The 23638-nt window shown below is 40.8% G+C and overlaps 1 protein-coding gene across 3 annotated transcripts in view; it reads left to right on the top strand.

Annotated features, from left to right (window-relative positions):
• The window catches only part of RALB (RAS like proto-oncogene B), a 48696-nt gene extending 31812 nt beyond the window's left edge, over positions 1-16884 (top strand). For all 3 annotated transcript variants that reach the window (XM_026118417.2, XM_026118415.2, XM_026118414.2), the window contains exons 2-5: positions 9099-9257; positions 10558-10766; positions 13599-13776; positions 14961-16884. In XM_026118417.2, the coding sequence (XP_025974202.1) occupies positions 9144-9257; positions 10558-10766; positions 13599-13776; positions 14961-15080 (621 nt within the window). In that variant the 5' untranslated portion in view covers positions 9099-9143 and the 3' untranslated portion in view covers positions 15081-16884. The remainder of the gene's footprint in view (positions 1-9098; positions 9258-10557; positions 10767-13598; positions 13777-14960) is intronic.
• The last annotated feature ends 6754 nt before the right edge of the window (positions 16885-23638 follow it).

Here is a 23638-nt window from a genome sequence, read left to right as displayed (position 1 = left end):
AGGAGTTCACTTCCCCGTAGTATGGGTCAGTAGATCAAACAGAACAGCAGTGGAGACAACCATTTGTTTTTCTTCCTACAGGTATTTCTACTGCTTTGTATGTATTTGGCATACCTGAACTAGCTGGTACAAAAGCATGTGAATTAAGGACATTTGCTTAGAGCCTCTTGCACAGATAAGTGGCAAATTGCAGTTTTACAAATGCATTAATGCACAGTGAAGTTGCTGCCTTTCTACTTAATGGGCTCAGTTTTGAGTTTTGTTTTGTTCTCTTCAAGCAAGAATCAACTCAATCTGGTAGCATAGTCAAAGCAGGTAAAGAATCGAAAAGGCTTTTGTGGCCTTCTATGATTTCTCCCTTTGTTGGCTGAATGGTCTTCATCTTTATAAAGGCTAAAAAAGAAAACCCATCAGGTGCTACTTTACTGAAGTAAGTGGAAAGTGGAGATGCCTACCTAAACACTTTGTGTCTGGCAAAAATAAAAGTGAAGTAGCAAAAATAAAGCTTATATTCTAATGTCTGTAATCAAGTTCTGCTTAAGATGTTTTACAAAGCTTTGTGGACATGTGACTACAGTATTGCAAAATGGTACTGGTATTATGACTGCATGCAATGATACAACTGTTATCTGGCTGTTAACACTCTTATATTGTGGCAAAATGGCTTTGCAACCTTTAGTCAGGTGTAGAGATAAAGTTTTTGTGCTGCTACAGTGCCTTAGAAGTACTGTATAAGAGGAGTCCTTTCTCTTTGCTTAGCTACTGATCAGAAACAAGTAATTCAGATATTTTTCTCTCCTTTAAGGGAAATATTCCAGTCTAAAACCTAGACAAGCATGGTATTAATCTGTGTCAGTACTTCAGTTTGACACAAGATCTGACTTCAGTTTGAAGGGTTATTTTAAACTGCTGCTCCTCTGATACTGGGACTGACCATGGACTGAGCCCTTCCAATGATTAAATCTGTGGAGGCTTGCTTGTTCAAATATGCAGCCTTAGTGCAGACTGTAATACTGGGACAGGATTTAATTCCAATTGTCTGCTGATGTGACAATTCTAACCAAGGTTATTATCTTGAGGTTGTTGCTAACAAGTAAGATGCTGTCTGTTGACCTTTTGGTCATCTCTTGCATGATACAAGAGAGCATATCTTTCAGAATTGTATCTATTAAGTAAATGCTTGTTGCTGTCAGACTTGCCTTATAAGCACTAATGATGCATCTTTCTGAAAACTCATAAGCAAAGTTGGGCTGTGCTTGACAAAGGATGGTAGGGGGCAATGTAGTGACTAGACACAAGGTATGTTAATTAAAATAGAACGCTTCTTGTGACCCAGACTTGAGGATAGCCTTGAAGTGAGGTTGTCCGAGTCTATAACCTGTTTCAAAGAATAAAGTACTAGCATTTCATGTGTCACTAGTCTAATGATCACTTATCTAAGTGATGTATTTCAGTCTTGTGTTCTTCAAGATCTTATTCTACATAGCTGCTCTGGGTGCACATGTGTTAGATCCTGGAAGTCCTTGTATAATAAGTCCATTGTTCTAAAGATCACTTGCTATGTTCTTATCAAACCATTTAAAAATGGCTGTGGAGAGGTGACAATAGCTTTGTTGCATGCAAATGTGTGGTGTAGTGATAAGTTAGAGAAAGAAGATGTAGGATCAGTATTAAGATGACGTTTAATGGCTGGATAGCTGATACCATTGATAGGATTAGAGAGAATATTTTAGTGTGAATTCTGGGCCCCAGCATGGAATGCATGCTTCCTTATGTATGCATGTAGGGAAGATCCCTGATTGCAGGTGAGCTCAAATATTTCATGCAGCTTGTGGGGAACAGAGTGATGCAGTTTTATAACTGAGTGAGATGCTTTTATGCATCTTTATGTATCTTGTGCTCAAGAAGAGCAAGTCTTAGGGACTGTCTTGCAGACAAGTTCAGCGTGAGCTGTGCTAATACTGGCAATACTAGGTCATTTTCCTCTGGAAGCTAGCACCCCAGTCAGATTAAGTTGAAGTACAGCTCCTGAATTACTACTCTTCCTCAACCTGTGCTTAACCTTTGCTTTTCTGGTAGGTGGGAAATAATTGTAGTCTGGTTTTAGGTTCCCTTGTAATCTTCAACTATTACTTTGTGAATTTATTTCTCTTGTCTCCTTTAACAAGCAGTGTAAGCCCAAGCAGTATGGCTGCTGGTGGAGTAGCTATGACAACCAACTTATTTAAACTAAATGTACATAGCATTCTGTCTTCTGGGTGGAATTAGTACCTAATTCTAATTGATTGGAACGAGTGTAATGTAAATTTATAACTTTCAAGTGTATTGGGGAAATAAACTACTTATACTGCAGTCTGTTTCTGTAACATTTAAGGGCACTGCTGTTCCCACTTCATTTCAACAAGCGTCAAATCTAAACAGTATCTCCTGCATATGTACACAGTAAGCTAGGTCCTTGCCATGAATACTTTTTTTGCAGCCTCAAGGAAAAAAAGAACAATTCCAGGAAGGAAAAAAAAATGCCAAATTCATTTATACAACTTCCAGCCTGGTGTTCCTATCTGTGCAGCTTAAAGACTGCTAATGATCTAGTACAGGTAGAGGAAACATCTAATTACCACAAGCAAATGGTTTAACACTGGTGTTCTGTCCCTGTACTGCAGCAGAGCCTCAGCTCAGTTATGCCAACCTACGTGTCTAGGGAGCGTAGCTTGGACAGGCTCGGAGAGCGTGCCTCTTTCTGCAGCAGTGTTGGTTAACCTCTAGGCTGTTCTAGGCCCACCTTCTTTGGTCTCAGCTGCATGGGCCTATTTCCTTCCTCCCCTCAGTGCTGGCAGAGGCATGGGCCTTGCTGGTCTGGCTGGCAGAGCTGGTCAGCCAAACTAACTGGCTCTCCTGCAGGAGGAGATGGCCTTGAACAGCCAAGGGCAAGCACAGGGACTAAGGAGGGGGTCTCTGACAGCAGCACTGGATGATGCAAATATGGGCCATGGAACTGCTCTCCCAACCTGCTCTGCAACACATCTCAAGCCAAATGAGTTCCTTGATGGGTTTAAGCGTGGCCTAATTTAAAAAAAAAAAAAAAAAAAAAAGCTCTTGGCACAGCAGAAAAGCCTGGCAGTGCATGGGGAAAGATAGGGGTTTTTCTTAAGCAGGAGTTGCTACCAAGCACTTCATAATCTCTCCATTTGGTCTGAAAACCAGTAACTGGAGACAAGCCAAGATATAAGGTATTAGCAAAGCAAAGGATGATAGACTAGCACTTTTATTTTTAGCATGCATATCCTAAAACTTTTAGTAGCATTAAATGTCACTTTTAATCTCAAATGAACTTGTTCTTATATTCAAACTAGCAGTTGGAGCATTTACAGTCCATTGAAAGCTAATGGAATTTCAGTACTTAAATATTTTCTGGGTAACCTCAAAATAGCTGAGGGGCTCTTACAGTTCATAGCTCAGTGAGACTGTTAATTAGTTTTGTGATCTAGGGAATTTCTGACTGCATTCTTGCAGGCATATCACAGAACCAAACGCCCCAAAGCCTCTAATTCGTATTCTGGTAAGCGAGGATCACTAACTATTGTTGCAAAAACAAACAAACAAAAAACTGCCCTCTCTGTGCTTGCTTTTGATGACATCATATTTAAGTCTTTAATAGGTTGAATACCCAGATTTTTTCTTTTTCAAAATAGGTATCAGAAGGGTTTAACAAAGCTCTTCTGTCAAGCTGTTGGGCTAAGGGCTTCTAGAGTCCTGTTTAAAAATCCAAAGAATGGCTGCTTTCAGTAGCAGGGTAGCAATGAAAAGAGATGCCTAAAGATATCACTGCACAGCAAGAGAAGAAGGGCTGTTCTCAGCAATTTTGAGCTGGTTTAGAGCTTTATTTCAGTTTTTTGAATCTCAGACTTGGCAAAACTGGAAGTGATTCCAATTAGAGCCTTGAAGTGTCTAGAGTATTTTCTTACTATATTAATAGAATATTTGCTGGAAAATAACACACTTGGTGAAGTATTTTTCTTTTCTGTGGATTTGGGAGGACTGTAGCAAAATGGGTTATTTCCTGGTAAAGTGACAAGCACTGCTTCTCACTCTTTTTCTTAAGGCTCACAGTTGTACAGTCATTTAGCTGAGATGAAATAAAAAGGGATACAAAGGTATAATTCAGTTCAGTACATATAGTCATTCAATAGTAGCCTCTGTGAATCTTGCCATTGGCTAAACTTATGCATCAACTGAATGTTCTGGACACATTTAACTGTTTAGGCTGAGGAGGAAAAGGTGGTCAAACTGGCAAATTGATGTTTAAATTTGGAGTTTATGAAGCTGTTTGTAAACAAATGCCTTGAAGCTCTCTGTTTCTGGGGACCAGCCAAGAATGAAACAACACTGTGCTGGTTCCTTCACTGTAGGAGACCTTTGTTAACCTGCAGAGGCTGTGATCTCAACAGGTGAGAAAAGGGAAGGCTGAAACAGTTGTTTATCTTAAGGTTAAATTCGTTATGTTGAGGGTGGCATGGTTTGGCTGCAAAACCTATGGGTAGAATTAGTCCTGCTGGCTAAGTACAGATCTTCAGAAGTTAAAAATCAAAACAACTTTTTAGTAACCACTGTGGCTTGATCATAGATCTTGCTGTGCTTCATGTGGCCAACTTCTCTCTTGGTATAGCCTTCATTTCTTGGTCTGAGGAGCATCTCTCACACCACAAAATTCCTATGGTGAATATGGCTTTGTGTAACTTACTATCAGAAAGCACAGTTTTCAGGTCCAGCAGCTTAAACTCTTTCAGCTAAACTAGACAAAGTGGGTAGTTACTTGTCACTGCTTAAAGATGACAAAACAATGTTGATGCTCTGACTTCAGCTGCTTCTAGCACTTTGTTTCAAGGCATGAACAGTAACCGGGGGGGGGGGGGGAGGAAGAGAACTTCAAGTGTGTTTTGCAGGTCACAGCACTTGCCACAGCATTCAGCATGGTGTCATTAAGCCTGAGGACAGAGTAATAGATTGAATTGAAGATCTAACCCTTAGTAAATTCTTCCCTTCCTGTCAGTGGAAGGTAAATCCTGTCCCAGTTGTTTCTTTCTCAGCAGATAAAGAGCGACGTTGGGAAGGATGGAGTTCTTATCAGAGAATCGGATGGCTTGCCTGGAGAGCTGCTCAGAGCAGGCTCTTTCCTGCTAGCTTGTACTGAAACACAACCTACTATCCTCTGATGAGGAAAGAGGATACTCAGCCTTAAGTGTAAACTGAAGGGAAGTGAATCATGTTTTAATGGCAGCTACACTTACCTCAGGTTCCTCTAGATGTTACTACTTTTCCTATGAAGAGGTGGTTGGATTTCACAAGACTTCTGTTTCTCTAAAGAATAGAGGAGTTAAACAATGTCAACATCTCGACTAGCTCAAGGATACTTAATTTGCAGAGTGGAGATAAACTGTTCCTTGCCTAATCAAAGATGGCCTGGGGGAGAGCTTCCATTTGTGTTATTAGGGAGTTTAACCTCAAGCAGCTGTTGCATGATTGCTTTGAACACTGGTGTGTAAACAGTTTCTTGGACTGCAGAGGTTGAAATGCAAGTAAACAAATGTTAACTTCTCTTGTTGCTTAATTAGTGTTCATCTTGGTGTCCCTTATTGAATCAGTGATGTGCTCTTAGTCTGTTGTCCTGTAAGTACAGGCATTTCTGCTCTGTTTCTGCACTGATATTGCCTATGTCAGTCCTGTGCCACACTGTTCCAGGTGGCACAGCCTTGTCTTGCTCTGTACTATCTAGCTGTTCTGTGTTTCTGCTTCCATTTTACAGCTGGGTAGAGGCTGCTTGCCCAGTCCTTTTTGAGGCTAGAAAGGGGGCTATGCTTCTGTCTCTTCCCCTGCCAGCAGAGAAGAGCTGCTGAGCATGTGAAGCTTCTGGGATTTTGCGATACGACACTGGGGTTGTGTACTGAGTAGACTGCCCTGTTTCACTGGCTCTTCTCGGAGAGGGTTCATGTAGTATTGATAGTCTAAAAGAGCTGAATAGCACTAGTAATCACTCTATGGGAAACTGAATGTGAAAGTTAAGTACCTTGACCACCAAGGCTAGCTTTAGGTGTGATCAAATTGTGAATATTTATATGCTGTCAAATGCTTTTGTTTACTATTTAGCTTTGGTTATAAGTTGCTGGTACTGTATATGAAAGTGAAGGCCACCTTGGCAGTCTTTTGCTAGTATTGAGGTGGGATGGACAGGGAAGGATTTTAATGTTCTCTGTGTTTTAATATTTTCTGAGAGTTTGGATCTATGGAGAGCTTTTACTGATTCAGGTTGGACAGTGTTTTACCCCAAAGGTGGTTTAATATGGCTAGGCAAACATGGTATCTGTATTGACAGGAGGGAGGAAGTTGCTATATTCTACTTAAGCTGTTAGTAAATAATCCTATATTGCAGTTGTTTAGTGCTTTTTTTAGTGTAGAATTCAGAGTCTGTTCTGCATGTCTCGTGCAGTTGATCTGTCTGCTGTGACAATGTCATAGGCAACAGCATAAAGTTTGTGTCACAGGAAAAGTGTTAACTTGAAACCCTTGTGTTAGAAAGATCACACAGCAATTACAACAGCCTTAGGATGCTTGTTACAAGAACATTCAAGGGTGAAGAACAGTCATGTAATTGCATTGAAGAGTCACTAAAGATCTCTTGCCTTTCCCAAAATGCAGCTCATCTACTACTGTCAAAGCCAGACCATTCTCCAACTAGGACAAAATGAGTTGCTCTTCAGCTTCATTAGAGCATACTACTGGATACTGTGATATTACTGTAACACTTCGTCCCCAAACTGTCTGATTGTGTAGTCAGTCTGTAGCTTCTATGCTTTGGGTGTCTACAACACACATCCAAACCTGAGTTTTTCTTTATCCTGTGTGGAGCATGTGGACCTTAAATATTTGAGGGAAGTCTCTTGACCCCAAGTTTTGGCATCTGGATGCTGTTTGCTGTGTTGTCTTCCAGTTTTTCCACCCTCCCCTGGCAAGGACCTCTATTCTTCCCCTTTGCCTCTCTGGTGACCAAGAATAAAAAATTAAGCTTGTGACTCTCTCCTGGTTTGGAGCCTCTGAAGTAATGGCTGAAATCATTGGTCAGCCCAGCCCAAATGTTTGTTTTAAGAGGAGAATCTCTGAAAAGCTGGACTTGCCATATCGCATTTCTGTAACTTTCAGTTCTGTACTTAAGGAGTGTCCTGAATGAGAGAGATCTGCTGTATAACAAAGTAAAGGTTACCAGAGAAAAATGCCTGTCTTCACTTAACAGTGCTCATCCTGGAATGAGCACTTAAAAAGATGTTTAACTTGCATTACAGTACCAGATGTTTGTAGCAAACAGGTGCAGGTAAAATATTCTGCATGGTGAAATGCTGTAATTCAGATATTGAAAATACTATCCTGAGGGCATTCCTTGATTTGTTGATGTGTTTGTTCTAGTGAAGTATGCACTAATCATACAAGTTCTGAAGCTGTTCTTTTTCAGAAGATCAAGTCATTGGGGGGGGGGGGGGGAATGGGGGGATGACTTCATGGTAAGTGTGGCCAAACACCAGAACAGGTTGCTCAGTGATCATGGAATCTCCATTCTCAAGACTCAGCTGGATGTAATTAAATTGCTTAGGGCCATCTGCTTGGAGGGAGTTATTTCAACCAGACAACATCCAGAGGTTGTTTCCAACCTAAATAATTCCATGGTGTATTTATAGGTCAACAGCTCCTTGGCCCTTACATAATTTTCTTCAGGACAGCTAGCTATCCTGAAGGCTTTTAGAATGTAGTAGTTTGACTTCTACTCTAGGCCTCATATTTCAATCCAGTAAAAGTTGTGCAATATGGTGGCTGCAGTGTCTTTCTGGACTAAATGTAGTCCAGCCTGAGCCTCCTGGTAGGCACATGGTACATTTCTGTGCTTCTGGAATAATAGATGCTGTTGTAAAGCCAGGCTGATGTTGCCACTTTCAATAGCAAACGTTCCCTGAATCATCTGCTGTTCCTGTTACAGTGCGCTGCCAGGATCTGAATGCCTGGGCCCTTAGTTGTCCTGCTGTGAGGATACAAGTGCCACCATCCTCACATCTGCATTGTAGCAATTGTGCATCTGGAGCTCACATGTTTGTTTTTGTTCCTCAGTTTGGGGGTTCATGACTGGTGATGCATCTGAAGTGGGGATTTTTGTGCATCATCAGTTACTTCTGCTTTTGTCCCTAGCCAGAGCTGCTGTTCTGTGCTTATCAGGGTGTGGCAGCTGATGCTTATCTCTCTGAGCTGCTGTTTCCAGCTACTCTCCAAAAATGCAGTAATACTTTTAAAGCAGGTCTCCAGCACTTACGTACTTGGTAACAGAAAAAGGCTTGTTAAGTAGTAATTGTTTATGGAAGCTTACTCTGTAGGACTTTGCAACATCAGGAGAAGAATGGGAACTGAGTTTCTTGCAGTTAAACAGGAATTTTTTGAAAAAACAAGACTTGCAACATCAAAAGGCAGGAATGGCATGAAACAAATGCTAGTGCTGTGTCATAAGACTTTCCACTAGAAGCTTCTGCAATTTGTTTCTGCCAGAATTTACTGTGTATCTCTGCTTTTTCCTCTCCTGCATAGAGAAGAGATCAAAAGTCATCTTTCTGCTTACAAGCAGATCTAAGATATAGCTCTGCTTTTAGGTTGAAACTGAGCTGCATCAATGCTGAATACTTTAGAAAGGTATGAAGTCCTATAACAAGAACTATAGAAACAACTTTATGATGTTGGTGGAAAAGAGTCTCTTCCCATGGAAGACTTCTAGGTGGCAGTCACAGAAGATGGATTTACAAATAAGAACAGCTTGTTCAGCTAGTAGCTCCTTTGAGAAGCGTTTGGTGTCTGTATTAGTGGCACTATTGTCAGAAATGGCAGGTATTTGTTCTAATGTCTGGTCCCTACCCATGTTTTAGACATCAGTGATATGGTTTGCTTCTTAATGTATCGGAATGGCCCACTCCTCAGGGTTTTAATCTGATCTTTCACCAATAGTGAGATAGCTTGCTTTATACTATGGTGATGTCATCACTGATGTCATGAGCAGTGGCTGTTTCTGTTTGCAGATCTGATTGGTTGCTTGGCACTTGACATCTCTCGAGAACAGGACAATGGCTGCCAGCAAGAGCAAGAACCAGAGTTCCTTGGCCCTCCATAAAGTAATTATGGTTGGCAGTGGAGGTGTTGGCAAATCTGCACTCACTCTCCAGTTCATGTATGATGAGGTAAGTAGCTTTGGTCAGCTTCTGTAAAGCATAGTGCTACAGCTTACTACCTTGGTGGGAGCAGAGGGATTAAATTTAAGTAGCAAAAGACCTAATGACATGATTGGCCAGAGGAGGATGTAGGAATCTGGGAACGGTGCTCTATGGGAAGGTCTTTGGCCAAGAGTGACAAAATTGCTTGTTAGTGAAGGGACACTCTTCAAAAGACATGCAGAATATGAATGTGCTTCTCTGAGTGTGTACAGAGGCAGTTACCTGTTGGCATTGAACTTAATTATGTTGCCATTTCTTTTAGGCCAGTTAGGAAGTTAGAGGTAAGCATTCTGGCTCACTGTGAGCCAGATAATGAAGCAAGCATGTTCATAACGTGATTTCTTCAATATTGGTGTGCAAGAAGCTATATCTGACCATCCAGTTTCAAATATGAATGAATGTATGATCCTCTAGGTCAGAAGCTAGTACTTATCTGCAGATAGTCTGTTCATACTGCAGTGACACAAATACCTCAATGGGCTGCATCCCTGGGAAGGGACAGGGTGGGCAGAGCATTGTGGTACCTATACTGAGATAGTCCAGGGTGTCAGTTGCTTGCTGGAAACTGTCTTTTGAGTTTGGCTAAAGGGATTTTGCAGCAAGGCTAGCTTGAGGGCACAAGTCTTTAGATGAACCTCTTCTGGCATAAGCTTTATCAAAGCCTGGGTCAGCTTACTCAGGCTCATGGCACAGCCTTTTCATGTCCTGTGAGATGGAGAAAGTAGGTGGAAGGGTGAGGAGCCTCTATTGGACCTGAGCTGCCAGCACAGAACTACAAGCTGAATTGGCAATGGCTTTGTGGGTCAGATCAATGTTTAATGCCCTATACCTATGTGCCTGCATAATCATGGAGCGTTCTTTCATGCTCAGCAGTTGAATGCTGTCATCTGCACCTGTTTAAACTTCAGATAGTTGTACCTTAGATGCATTCAGAAGTGCTTTATTCTTGAAGTGGGAGATATAGATAATGATATCAGGTTGCCAATAGCTTATACCAGATGTACCTTTGTTCCTTAAATTGTGCTGACATTGCTGAACAGTGTTTCATGTAGCAAGACAATTTCTCTTGACTAGGCAGGCTCTTTGATGTATTAAGTGCTTAAGTACTTTTTTTATAGTGAAATTAAGTGATGTAACTTAGCTGACTGAACTATGGAAAGGCTTTGAGGAATTTAGGTGTCACTGAAGTGAAGAAGAATGGATATAGGAAAATAGAGTGCCATTTGACAGTAATTCTAAAAACTAATCCCTGTCTTATGCTATTCAGTTTGTAGAAGACTATGAACCTACTAAGGCTGACAGCTACAGAAAGAAAGTAGTTCTGGATGGTGAAGAAGTTCAAATAGATATTCTGGACACAGCAGGACAGGAGGATTATGCAGCTATCAGAGATAACTACTTCCGCAGTGGGGAGGGGTTTCTTCTAGTCTTCTCAATAACAGAGCATGAATCCTTTACAGCAACAGCAGAGTTCCGGTAAGTAGTTTTTTTCAGGGGTGGGTTGTATTTAGTTCCTCTGTGGCTCTGATGGAGCTTTTCTGAAATAGCTTTCTTTTGTCCATTCCCATTTGGTCAGTAAAGGTGTCAGTCCAACAATTCTGTTCTCAAGTAACTGGTAACTAAAATGGCTATATCTAGCTTCTGGCTGTAGTTGTCCTCATGCCTTCAACTTAGGAGTACCTCATGCCAGCAGCAATTCAAGGCAAGTAACAGGTTCTTGGTCTCCTAGAATGTGTGTGCGCGCCGGCCAATTCTTCAGTCTTGGTAAATGTGGAGTTTAATTATCTTAGAGCAGTACTTCTGGAATTAAGTCTACCTCTTGGCCAGATTTCAGACACTGTTGCTTACTGCTGGAAGCAGGTGCTCTAAGGACAGGAAGGATTAACCTCTACTCTCAGGTATGGCTTGGTGCCAGACAAGAGTTGGCAGCCAAGCAGTACTATTGTAGGCAGATGTATTCCTAGAAAGGCATGCAGTAGTAGTAAATGCTTCCATTTTGTTCCCAAGATTAGCTGTTCTGATGTAAAAATCAGCACCAGGCTGAGCACAGAAACTGCGTGTGTAGTATAAAAGAAAATCAGGGTGGTGGTGGTGGGGGGGTTAATCCACTGTTTTGGTCTCAGTAGAGAATTCATGTAGCCAGGTTCTTCAGGGGAGATATTCTGACCTTCATTTGCTAATAGTTATTGCCTCAGTGGAGAGGATAATCCAGAGATTCCCTAGGACAGCTGTGCAACCTGGAGTGAAACTTGCCAAAACATAAGGAAAGTGTTATGAGTTCCCTATGTCTGCCAGAATAGAAGCTCTTTAATTATCAGCCTGGCTTATGCTCAATTTGCTTTAGTGGTACAAGATACTACTAGGAAATGTCTATCTTGCTCAGCACTAGTACTTAGACTTATTTCTAGGATTTTTTTTTTAAGTAACAGCTAACTTTCCCATGCTCTGGGACAGTCTAGGTTCTGGATGTTTTAAATCTTTCTGACAGTGCTAGGAGACTACTGAATCTCTTAAGAGTTGTGACCATGTTCCTTTGTCACATAATGCATCTCTGACTTTTGCCAGATTTTTAGAAGGATGTCAGCCTTCCAGGGCACATTAGAAGTTGAGCAGGATAGCTCTTCTATTTGGAGGACTTAAAGCAACTAAACAGTTGAGCTTCTGGGTTGCAGAAGTCAGTATTCAGACTCTTCCTAATGCAAGATGGAGGAAAAAGGCCATTCAAAAACAGGAAAAGAATGAGATACTTCCTGGAAGTACTCAGCTTGAGGCTTTGCTTTTTGCTTAAGCAAAATCAAAGCCTTAAGATTTGGACTTAACCTTGAGATGAAAAGGAGTGTTTATCTTGGCTCTGTGTGTGTGTGGGGGGGGTGTGTGTTCATTTTTTTTCTTTTTTCAGGGAGAGGTGTGTGTCAGACTTCTGTAACTAGATGAACTGTGGTGGTTGTAGGCTCCAGCACAACTAAACAGCAAAACACTAGGCAATGCTTGCTGTGAAGATAAGTGAGAAGTACCTAAAAGCTTTGAGATGGAGAATCTCCTACTCTTCAGTAGTTCAGAAGTAAACAAGGAGTGGGATTAGCTAAATGTAATTTCTAGTTAAACTGACATCTAAAAATCAGCTCCTTGGAAAACCTTTTCTTCCAGGGAAGAAGGAAATAGGTATATGAGTCATGAATAACATGGGCTAACCTATTGATTAGTATTGTTGATCCTCTAACTTTTAAAACTCTTTAAGTATGAATAAGTTGAATGTTGAACTGTGGACTTATTTTAAGCCTTGTTAGCTCTCCTGCTGATGCTGTGCATTTGGTGTTTGCTTCCAATGCCTCCATGATCTGAAAATGTGTGAAGGTACCATTGAATGTAACAGATTGTCTGCTTCAGTCTTAACACTGTATTCTAGAGACTCACACAGTCTATACATTCTATCCACAAAACAGCTGAAAGAAAGAGCACCACTTTAGATGCTTGCAAACTCAGAGGGATGGGGAAGGTGGTAGCACCGTGCCTGCTTTGGCTCTTGTTCGTAAGGAAATAAAAGGCAATCTAAGAGTACACATTAGTACAGCTTTTCCAGAGTCTTAGATGGACAGCAACATGTGTGAGTCTGGTTTCTACCTGTGTTTCAACTCCAGTAATAGCACAGACTTTGAGACTAGCATGCAGCATGGCTCTGTCTGCTTTCCCTGGGGCTGACAGGCTCTTTTAGAATGACAAAGGGTACCTTGGTTGTACTGATTCCAGTTTTTTTATGGAGGTTTCAGAGGAGGAAGATTGCTAGTCTTTCAGTTTAACACTATTCAGTAACTGTCCCCTTGCCAACCTAACAAGGGTTAGGTAGCCATTAATAATATTTTTTGCAGACTACTTATGCTTGGCAAAGCTTTGATGCTTCCCAGGCTTATGTTGAGGTGGGATGTAGCTTGGAAACTGAAGACTCACTAAGCATTAAGGTGAAACTTGGCAGATGTGGCACTTGTACTTCTTTCACATTCAGATGTGAACTCCTGCTGTGAGTTGCTGTTCTGCTTTACAACTTTTCTTTATTAAAACCTGGGTAGCAAACATTCCAACTAAATGGTGAAACAACCTTTCTGGAAACCTGAGCCTTCTTAGTGTAAAACCCATAGCATTAGTATATTAAATTCAGAATTGTTTAAAAAACATGTGTTCAACTGGGAAATCTTAAATACTGTTGTAAACACCAGAAGTATGCAGACCACACAGTCTACTCCTGATAAGCACGGGTTTTTTGCTGCTGCTGCTACTAACACAGATTTTTATTTTGAATACCTGATGCATTAGGGAACAGATCCTGCGTGTGAAGGCTGAAGAGGATAAAATTCCTTTATTGGTAGTAGGAAACAAGTCTGATTTGGAAGAGCGCAGACAAGTGCCTGTAGAAGAAGCTAGAAGTAAGGCAGAAGAGTGGGGTGTGCAGTACGTAGAGACCTCCGCTAAAACTAGAGCAAATGTAGATAAGGTAAGACAAGACTTGCTTCTGCTATAATAACATCATTAACTTGTTTAGTAGCTGAGTGACTAATTCTTGTGTATGTTGTTTTTTAAACTGGGACTAAAGCAAGTCCATACTTGGGCTTCTGAAAATGGATTATCGAAAACAAATTTGCTCAGTGGACTATGTAAACTTAAGCAAATACCGAGCTTAGAGGAGCTAGAAAACCCATATGAGTTGATACTATTTTTTTGTTTTAGCTGTTTGTATCTGAACCAGCTTTCCAATGGTACACTGGGTAGATAGGTTGAAGGACTGTAGAAGTGTGCAGGAGGACCATAAGTGTTATCTTGTTTATAGGCTGTGTCCTATCATTATATAATAAATAGCAAGCATATAAGCTATAGATGCATATGAAATTGTTTTCCCTCTTCTCTTCAGAGCTATATATGATGTGGCTGATGTTAAAAACTTTATTTTTTTGCTTTTGCCAAGACTGCTCTGAACTGTAGAAAACTCTTCTTGCTATCTCCCTGCCCCATTTTATGACTTGTCCATATTGATTTACATCTCATCATTCTTGGCATGTTTTTGCTGCTGGTTTTTTGCATAAACCTTGCTTTTGGGGGGATTCCTGAAGAAACCGACAGGCTATGGCTATTCAATGTTGATCCAGTGGGAAAATTGACAGTTTCAGACCTCCACCTTGTTCTGTGTGTAGTCAGGGGTGTCTTGAAAAAATATCCTTTGTTTCACCAATCTGAAACTTTTAATGTTTCCTCCCCTAAGGAGTCCAAAGATGTGGTTCTTTGTGCCTGTGTGAAGATTACAAGTTGTAAATGACTTTCTCTTTGGACAAAGAATGTATGTAGCTAGCCAGACTTGTTTAGTTAACACAAGATACTTAGCTGGGATTATTTTTAGGGTCAAAAGTTCTCATGAACTCTGAATGATACTGCATCTTGTTTTCCAACAAGACGGATATTCAATAAAAGCCTCTTGAAACAGGCTGCTGAATGATTTAGTAGCCAGGTAAGGCTGTCCTGCTCCCTTTTACTGCATAATCGTGATGCTGAGTTTGTCATGGGGATCTATGTCTAGCTATGTCAGTCTATGTCTTGATGTACCTAATTGATTTTTACCTAATACAATGGTCTGTTTATTTGCTTTCTACTAGCAGAACTTGTTTAATCTTTTTTTCCCTTTTCTAGGTATTCTTTGATCTAATGAGAGAAATCAGAGCAAAGAAAATGTCAGAAAACAAAGACAAGAATGGCAAGAAAAGTGGCAAGAACAAGAAAAGCTTTAAAGAAAGATGTTGCTTACTGTGATGCTTGGAAACTGTAAATATCTACAGGTGGCATGGATAAGATACCACTAAGGATATAGGGCTGGATTCATGAAAGGAAGTCTGTATTGACTCCCTTATCTTTTGCTTTGCATATCACACCTTCAAAATGTGAAAACAGAACTTTGAAACCATTTCTGGTATCCAACAAAACCTATGCCTACTTACATGGAAATGGGCTCTGTCTTCCCAGTGTCTTTCAAGGCTAGATATATACTGAGTCTCAGAACTACAATAATTCTGCTTGATTATACAAAGTACTTTCGTATTAACTTCCTAGTATATTTTAATGTTTCTCTGAATGTTTTTTTTCCTGTTGAACCTCTACTGGCCTTAACAAGCACAGCTGTTCAGGTTCGAACAATTTTAGCTGTCTTTGCTTTGTTGCAAACTGAAGAAAAGCTAGATGACATCTGGTAAGGGTTTGAGTCTCCATCTTCTGTTAATGGTCACTGGTATGTCTTAGATCTGCTTTTCTCCCCATCCTCCATTTAATAAATAGCAACTGACACTTGAGAGGCAACTCAAAATGCAAGTTAACTTTCTTACTGCTCAGTTGAGTCAATACAGCATTCATGAATCAAGCCTATGGACTCGATTCAGACTTAACTAGGTAATGCAGCAATTGGTAATGCAGCAATTAGTATTTTAAATACTGGCTAGGTGCATTCCCTGTTTTCTCATCCTTAAATTAGCATGGTGTGGGGTGAGAAAACGACTGCAAGACCTTCTTTGAAAGGAATTGTATTGCCACCATCTCCTTGAAATGCTGTCCTGGGTTTCTTCCACGTATTGTGGCTAGATTCAGTTAAACTCATTCTACATCAATCATCATTCTCCTCCCTGGTACTAGTGAAAATGGAAGTGTTGATTTCATCAGTTTTGTTTATATTGCAACATTTGTGATCATGTTGGAGAAGTGGGAACTTCTGCATCTTTCTTGTCTTGCTGAATATGAATACTTTGAGGAAGATGGGTCACATCACACAATCATGATCTGGAATTAGTGAGGCATACATGCTACCTCTCAATGATTCATTGGCTAGTGAGTTGCACGGTGTCAAAAAGCAAATGAAGTTGAGCAGTTGCCACATCTGTTACTCACTGTTAACTTTGTATGTACTGTGTTTATGCACAGCAACCTAGCACATGGAGACACACGTTGAGTTTTGCTGTCAGTTATACTATGGCAGTCACCTTTTAATCAACAAAACCAGCCTAGAAATGGAAGAGAAGTCAGTATTTAGCACATTATCTTGTCAGCTTACTGAATTGTATCCTGATACAGTTTAAGTGCAGTTACCAAAAACTTCTGTTGCTATTGCAGGAAGTAGCTGTCTCTCCTGATTGTGAAGTCTCTCAGTGAATTATGGACTTCTATTTTGAAGAAATAGACGGTTTTAGAAAGTAGTAACTGTACCTTGCTTGTTACCAGATGCTTGAAATGCAGTTACTTGGAAAAAAAGAATATGGTTGTTTAATGAAGCACACTGCAGCACTAGATTAACAAATACTGTTCCTTCTTGAGGTGAAGGAGTAGCAAATACTGTTCAGTACTTGGTATTGTAACTTGAGCTTGAGAAGCATTTTTAACGTGTACTAGATTGCTCTTGTGCATTCTGCCTCTGAATTTTGAAAAGAGTAAGATGTGTTAGACATTAGAACCTCTGTTGGTCTGAGGTTTTGCAGGGACTTATCACAAACTCATTGTCTTCCATAACTAGTTCTTGTCAGGCAACTCTTTGGATTGGGGAAACTGTACTAAATAAAAGGTGCTGTAATCTTCATTCTTGTCAAGTTAAATTCCTTCATTGTTAATGTTACCTTGTATGCTCAGAAAGAATTATTAACCAATTCTGGAAATTATTTTGAAACAAGATGATTACAATGGCATTGCAAAGCCAGCCAGTACTGAAGCAGGGGCTGGGAGCTTGCTGGCTTACAGAACTTGTCACTTGAGACTGTATATATAAATGATATAGTTCCAACACTTAACAGGGGCACTTGGAGCTGTAACACTTCTAGTAAAGCTTCCTCTTGAACTTCTATGGGTAAAGTCTGTTTAAGTGCATGTTGTGCATACAGCAAATGAATGTCTACTTGTGGAAGAAGACAGCTCACTTGAGTTTTTAGTTGAGACCTAAAGGTTAAATCCTTAATTAACCTTCAGGATAAACAACAGTTCAGTTCATCACAAGCTTAACTAGCTCAAGCTTCTCTGAGGCAGAGTGTAAAAACATGTCTAATAACTGAGTAAGTTTTTTTTGCCACATGAATAACGAACTCTGCAAAACTCACAATGAGCAGTGCAGAGCTGTATGAGTTCAGGAGTCTTGTGTGCTCTGACTTTTTTTTTGTTAGCCATAAAGTACCTGATAGTATTTGATAGGACAGACAAAATTCTACTCGGAGCAGTCAGTTTCCTGTTGGTGTTCTTATAGCCTGTGTGCTGTTCTCACTCACGTTATTTTTCAACTGATAACAGCTCCACCACTGAGGTGGGCTTGCTTGGAAGAAGGTGCTTGCTATTACATTACTTGATACTGCATCTCTTTAGTGTTCTGTGCTTGTCACCTTTTTCCAGAAGTACTAAGTCTAGAGACTAAATATGGCAGCTTTCCAGTATTCATCTTCTGTACTTGTGATAAACAGAAGTCTAACTTTCCAGTGACGGCTGAAAACACGATAAAGCAGCTACCTTGACTACTTCATAAGTGGGCAGCAAGCTTCCAGACTTGCACCAGGAAGGCAATAAAGCTGTTCCCCTGGACTGGAATACTGCTGCTTCTGCCTCACATGGTGGAAGTGCCTCAATGCATATCCTTCTGAATAGGGGCAGTGGAATTTGAGGGTCCTTGACTGACCTCCAGGCTTTCTCAGCTGCACATCAGCATCAAGTTGGTTGACTGGAGTAAAAGAATTGGAACAGAGAAATGCTTCCTTCTGCATTTGGGTCTCCCTGTGACCAGCGTAAAGGGAGCTTTAGCTGCTAATCTAAATGACTGCTTGCAGCTCAGGTGCATAAAGCAAGGAGGGCTTCAGCAAGTGTGTGTTGCTGCCTACTAGCCATGCTGGGGAGCTGAGACAATTGAGGGCTGTGTTGAAGTTGATGTATTCTAGCAGCCTTCGCATGTTAGGTAATTAATCAAGTCAGTATAATCTATTCTTAAATCTTTTCCCTGGAGCATGGCTCTAGGCAAGTAACTAATACTTAAAGCTGGAGGTCATGCAAGACTTTACTATGCATTTGCACTTAAGTGTTCAAGTAATATTCTTGCTTTTAATGGCTTGGTATTATAAAGTCAGGGAGCTGTTTCCTGCAGGAAGAGTGTAGTCTTTTGTATTTGGCTTAGGTATTCCTTAGGTGCTCCATCAAACAGGTATGTATGAGGCAAGCCACCCTTATAACAGAGGCTACTTCCTATATGAAGTTCTGTTTTAAAAAGTAGGTTATACTCCAGGAGTGTGAGGCCAAATTGACTTCTTTCTAGAGAAGGTGAGAACTTTCCAGATGAGTGTTCAGATGAAGCATAAAGAGTATCTTCAGCTATCTATGCTGTGTGTATTCTGTAGAGACTAATACATTCCTTTATTGTAACTTCTGGGCAAAATCTTGGTTTAATGAAGATGGAGAAAGACACTACTGGGCATTAAACTTCATTAGGGCATCAACAGCCCTCTGAAGTTCCAGTTGTATCCTATCAGTGTTAGGATATTTCAGGTCTAAGGCACAAAATAGCAATCTGGAATGTAGCAAGAGGAAGAACATGTCTAACTAGATGCTCAGCATGATTTTAAAGCTTTCTTGAGTGTTAACCTAGTGCTGGGATCTGACAGGTCTATCAATTCTTCCTCAAGAGGAGGATACTATTTATCAATGCAACTCACTCTAGAGCTCATGCAGACAGAAGCTTTCTTTAATTGCTATAAGCATATGTTGCTATGTTCACCTCCTGTTGACTTTATTTGGGGGAAGGAAGGGGGACAAAAAAAGCTATGATTCTCACCGTAATCTCCACACTTCACGGGAACGGCAGGTGCTTCTCTTGGGAGGGGAAGGTGTTATCTCTAACACCAAGAAAAATTTAGCATAGAGGAAGTGATTGTGATGGCAAGTTTTAATAAACCTGCCTCTAAACCATTTATAGTATACTATACAACGCAAATTTTTTTCCTTGCACAGCTTCAGAGCTTTGTCTTGAACTTGCACAAATGTTTTTAATGTCTATAAAAGTGGACACTCTTCATTATCATGCTAATACAATTTATTTGTATTACTGTTGATAATAAAAAGGCACCATGTTTGCTTGATACTGACTTTTAGTTTTTTATAAGCAAGTCTCGTCTCAAAGCTATTGAGCCAGCTAGCCAGTGATTTTCAGTTTCCAGAACTAACCTGTCTGTATCAGACTTGTAATATGATTATATTACAAGCTGTAGATAGGGGAGGAGATGATTTGAAGACTCGATCATTTTTGGACAAACAGTCTGCGTATCAGTTTCTGAATTGAGCTGCTACAATAGTTTGATTCAAACTAGTTCATCTTGATTTCCCACAACCTAATTGGAACAGTTTGTCAACTGTTTAAATGTCAGTTACTCTCATTTCTCTTTCCCTGGTCAGTCTTGCTGATCAAATAACATAGAATGAGTAATTTGTATAGGCATATTGACTTCTGGTCTCCTCAGTATGTGAGATGAGATTCTCTGTACAGGTCTGTGATGAACAAACTTCAGTGAAGAAGCTAAAATTTCTCTGAAGCAGGATGGTTGTTCAGCTGCTTGGGATAGACTTGCTGCACTGTTAAATCCCATTTCTGTGTTATTTTAAAAAAGAAAAGTGGTTCACAGCAAGCGGGGTGCAGTTTCTGTTGCTGCTGCCATACAGGTGAGAAGTGGAATATCCCTTTGCTGATGCATTTGTGGCCAAGGATTACAACAACCTACACAAACTCTTACGTGGTACTTGCCTGGTGCTGGTGCTTTGGGTTGCCACATTGGTTTATGTAGAGCTCTTTTCCAGTGAATCTTTTTTCTAAATCTTCTGCAGAGAGAAGGGGATGCATGAAAAGTCTTATTTAGGAAGTGGGAGGGAGTTCTGCAGGCAACTGTGCTATGTAGCTATGCTTAAAGCCCAGAATGAGACCTTTTCCTTAATGTAGTCTCTAAATGCTCGTGAGGGGTAAGCCTTCCTTAACTTACAGCAACATGCAACTGGAGAATGACTGCATATATGTAGCCTAACTTCTGCCTTCATGCTTGCTTGTGTTCTGCCTTTACCTGAACACTTTTCTAACTGCTGTGGCTTCTTCTGTGTGCAAAACCCTGTCTGGGTTTCTGGGATGGCACAGGCACCTCGTCCTGAGAACTGCTGGCTCCATCTTGTGGCTTTAAGAGTTAGAAACTCTACCATGGAGAGGGGCTGTTCAGCATGCTCAGGCGAGCATACACATAGCTGCTATTAATCTGCTACCTGAATTACATGTAGGAATCTATGCTAACTAGATTCCTCTGTTCTCATTGCTCTGCTGCATGATTCTCTTGTGCGGTAAGAGTCCTTGTTCTAAATTAAAGGTTTCATTTTGCATGCAAATGCTGATGTTAATTCTTGCCTAAACATTCTAGTGTGTAACAGAACATTCAGTTTCTCATGAGGATGGTGGCTTTACGATTTCTATGGCATTATACCAGTTCGCACTGCAAGTGTAAGTTTGTTCTGCTCACTGAGCACTGATTTGCATGCCAGAAAGAATACTTATTGTTCAATGGGACTGTGCAGTATTTCACAAAACATTTTGTTTCTAGGGGTAACTAAAAATGCTGGTTTTTACTTTGCCATATAAAGCCTTAATTGTGTAGGGGGTGGGGAAATATCCTATTTAAAATCCCCCCCCCCCCCCATTTCTCCTCCCCCCAAGTTCAAACTGCTCAGTGTCTGCTGTGGAAATAGGATCTACCAGGGAAATGCCAGTAAGTGGACTCCTGTGCCTTGTAACTCTAGAGGGGCTGGAGATAAAATGCTAAGGTACAACTGGGCCCATGTGCTCTGGAGTTGCCTTCCTGAAAAAGATGATTAATCTCCAGAGTTTGCAGCAAGTTCCCTTCAGTGTTACTTGGCTTTGAGGCAGAATCGTGTGTTTGATATAATCAGTTTATAGAGTTTGTTTTTAAAGTTTAGTGTTCAGGCTATCGGAGGCTTTATGCATGTTGGCTTCATAGGCCAAATACCAGAACTTGAGGACAAACTTGTGCATACATGTAGCACTGAAAGAAAAGGAAACTTGCTTCTTACTGCTTAATAATACCTTTTTTTAAAGGAAAACACATGCAACAAACTGAACTAGCTGTTTAGATGAGTGTTTCTCAACCTGTGGTTTGTATGAGTGCTCTATGACACCATTACTCACCCCACAAAATGATGCTGTCACACTTCTATGCATATAACCAAGGAACTGGGGACTGGGGGAAGGAATTACTGTTCAAATACTAGCCAAATTCTTACTTGTTTCTAAATGGAAGCCATCATGGCAACATTGACCAAGACTGCCTTTAGTTTCAGTCCTAAAAGTTTGTCTGACTCTTGAGTTTTAGGAAGGCTGAAGAGAACCTGAGAGAAATGCTCCCAGTCTTAGTGACACGTGCAAACCTCTCTGACAAAAGGACTGTAATGGATCCTTGACCACAACAGTTGGATTCAGAAATCTGAAGTTAAACTTCACCTCCTTCTTGGGAGCTGGAGCTATGAAAAGTGAAGCCTACTAGTCTGCTGAACAGACACCTGCAGGGCGGATTAGGTCTTCAGTTTTAAAAAAAACTGCTCTTCTAATTAGTACCCTGGTCAGTGTGGTGGAAGAACCTCTTCTATTCTGGGGTCTCAATTTTCTTTTCTTTACAGGACTGCTTAGTTCTTTGTTCTTGGAAGTTCATCTTTACCCTAGGTCCTACTTGCATTCAGATAACTTAACTAGACATTACCACTTCTTTCCTTTCATGTCTGGTGACTACTCACATTAGGTGCGTAGCAGTGCCACTGGGATGACACTTCAGTCACTTTCCCAAGTATGGTCAGCTGCCCAATTCCAGCTCTGAAGACTGCAGGACAATGGAGGGCAGATCAGATTATGGGAGAAACAACTATCCACAGATGTATTATTAGCATTGGGAGAGCTAGACCCTTCAGACTTTGCTAATGAGAGCTGTTTCCTACCTGAGGAACAGTGGTAGAGCAGGTGATTTGTCTGTTTCTGCAGCCAGGTTAGAGCTTTCTCATGTGGTACCTTGAGTAAATCCATTTGAGTGGTGATGGTAGTGCAGCAAACAGTTGTGGAGCAGAGGGTAAGGCCATGCCCATTTGTGTTGTTTTGCTTCACCGTCCCCCCTCCCTTTCCCTCCCTGAACTGCATGGAGGGAGGAGGGCAGGCAGAGCTTCTCCTGTGTGGGAATAAAGGCCACATTTGCAGCTTTGCCTCAGGAGCTCAAAAAACCATAAGTCAGGCCTCCAAAACTACATTTGATTTAGAAATAATGAGATGCTTTAGAAAATGAACGTGGAGTTCTTTCACAGTCTCTTTGTTTCTAAGCCTTTTGAGTGCACTTGCTTTGTGTTTGCGAGCTTGGTTTCTGCAACAATGGTGATAGAAGTATTTTTTTCAATAAAAACAAAGATGTTCTTATGCTTGCTGATTTCAGCACCTGGGGCGTAAATTTTCAAATATTGTGACATGTGGAGAGGAGCGGGGGCAGGACACACAGAGCACTCAACTTTTAACACCATTTCTGCTGGGTCACCATCTTCTGCAGTTGGAATCTGAAGGATTGCAAAAGCTGAAGCATAAGGACCCCTTGTTGGTGGTCCTAGTGTCTGTCTTGGCAGCTTGCCAGGAGCCCAAGGGATCCTCTTAATTTTCTTTATTCATTAGCATATTTTTAATCAAATGCATCAAACCACAATGTTTCGACACATCCCTCCCATGACAGATGAACAAAAATAGGTCAGTGCTCAAACGTACCTCTAACATGCTGAACTTCCTGAGTTCATTCCTCTACTGCAGTTACAGTTAGAGGACATCAGATGATTTGCCCTCTGCACTTTGTGAAAACTTCTGATGAAAAGGCTTCCCTTTCTTTCCTGAAAGAGGAAAGCAACATGGAATGTGTCTGTGATACAGACCTCATTTCATCCGCTGTCCAGTTGGAGAGCAGAGAGAGCTGCCTCTGACTCCTCTCCAACTTTGCTTCAAGTTTAGAGCATTTGTTTAATGTTAATTTCCAGTGAACAATCAAGCAGGTGCAATGTCCAGGGCTGAATTCCCTGGCCCTAATGAAGTTTCAAGACTGCTTACACCTAGTTTAATAATAGGCTTTTTACATTCTTGTCACCTGTAACCTACCTCATATACCCCATGCTGCCAACCCATCTCTAGCCAAGCAAGGAAAATGTTGCAGTGTTGAGATCATGTTCACACTTGCAGCTGAGACGTGTCTTGCCTTGTTTCTTATCTCTGAATTGTTCATAACAAGAGCTAAGTAAAAATTACTCTT

The sequence above is a fragment of the Dromaius novaehollandiae genome, chromosome 7, assembly GCF_036370855.1.
Source record: "Dromaius novaehollandiae isolate bDroNov1 chromosome 7, bDroNov1.hap1, whole genome shotgun sequence".
NCBI classification, from domain to species: domain Eukaryota; kingdom Metazoa; phylum Chordata; class Aves; order Casuariiformes; family Dromaiidae; genus Dromaius; species Dromaius novaehollandiae.
This window is presented reverse-complemented; position numbering and strand designations above follow the sequence as displayed.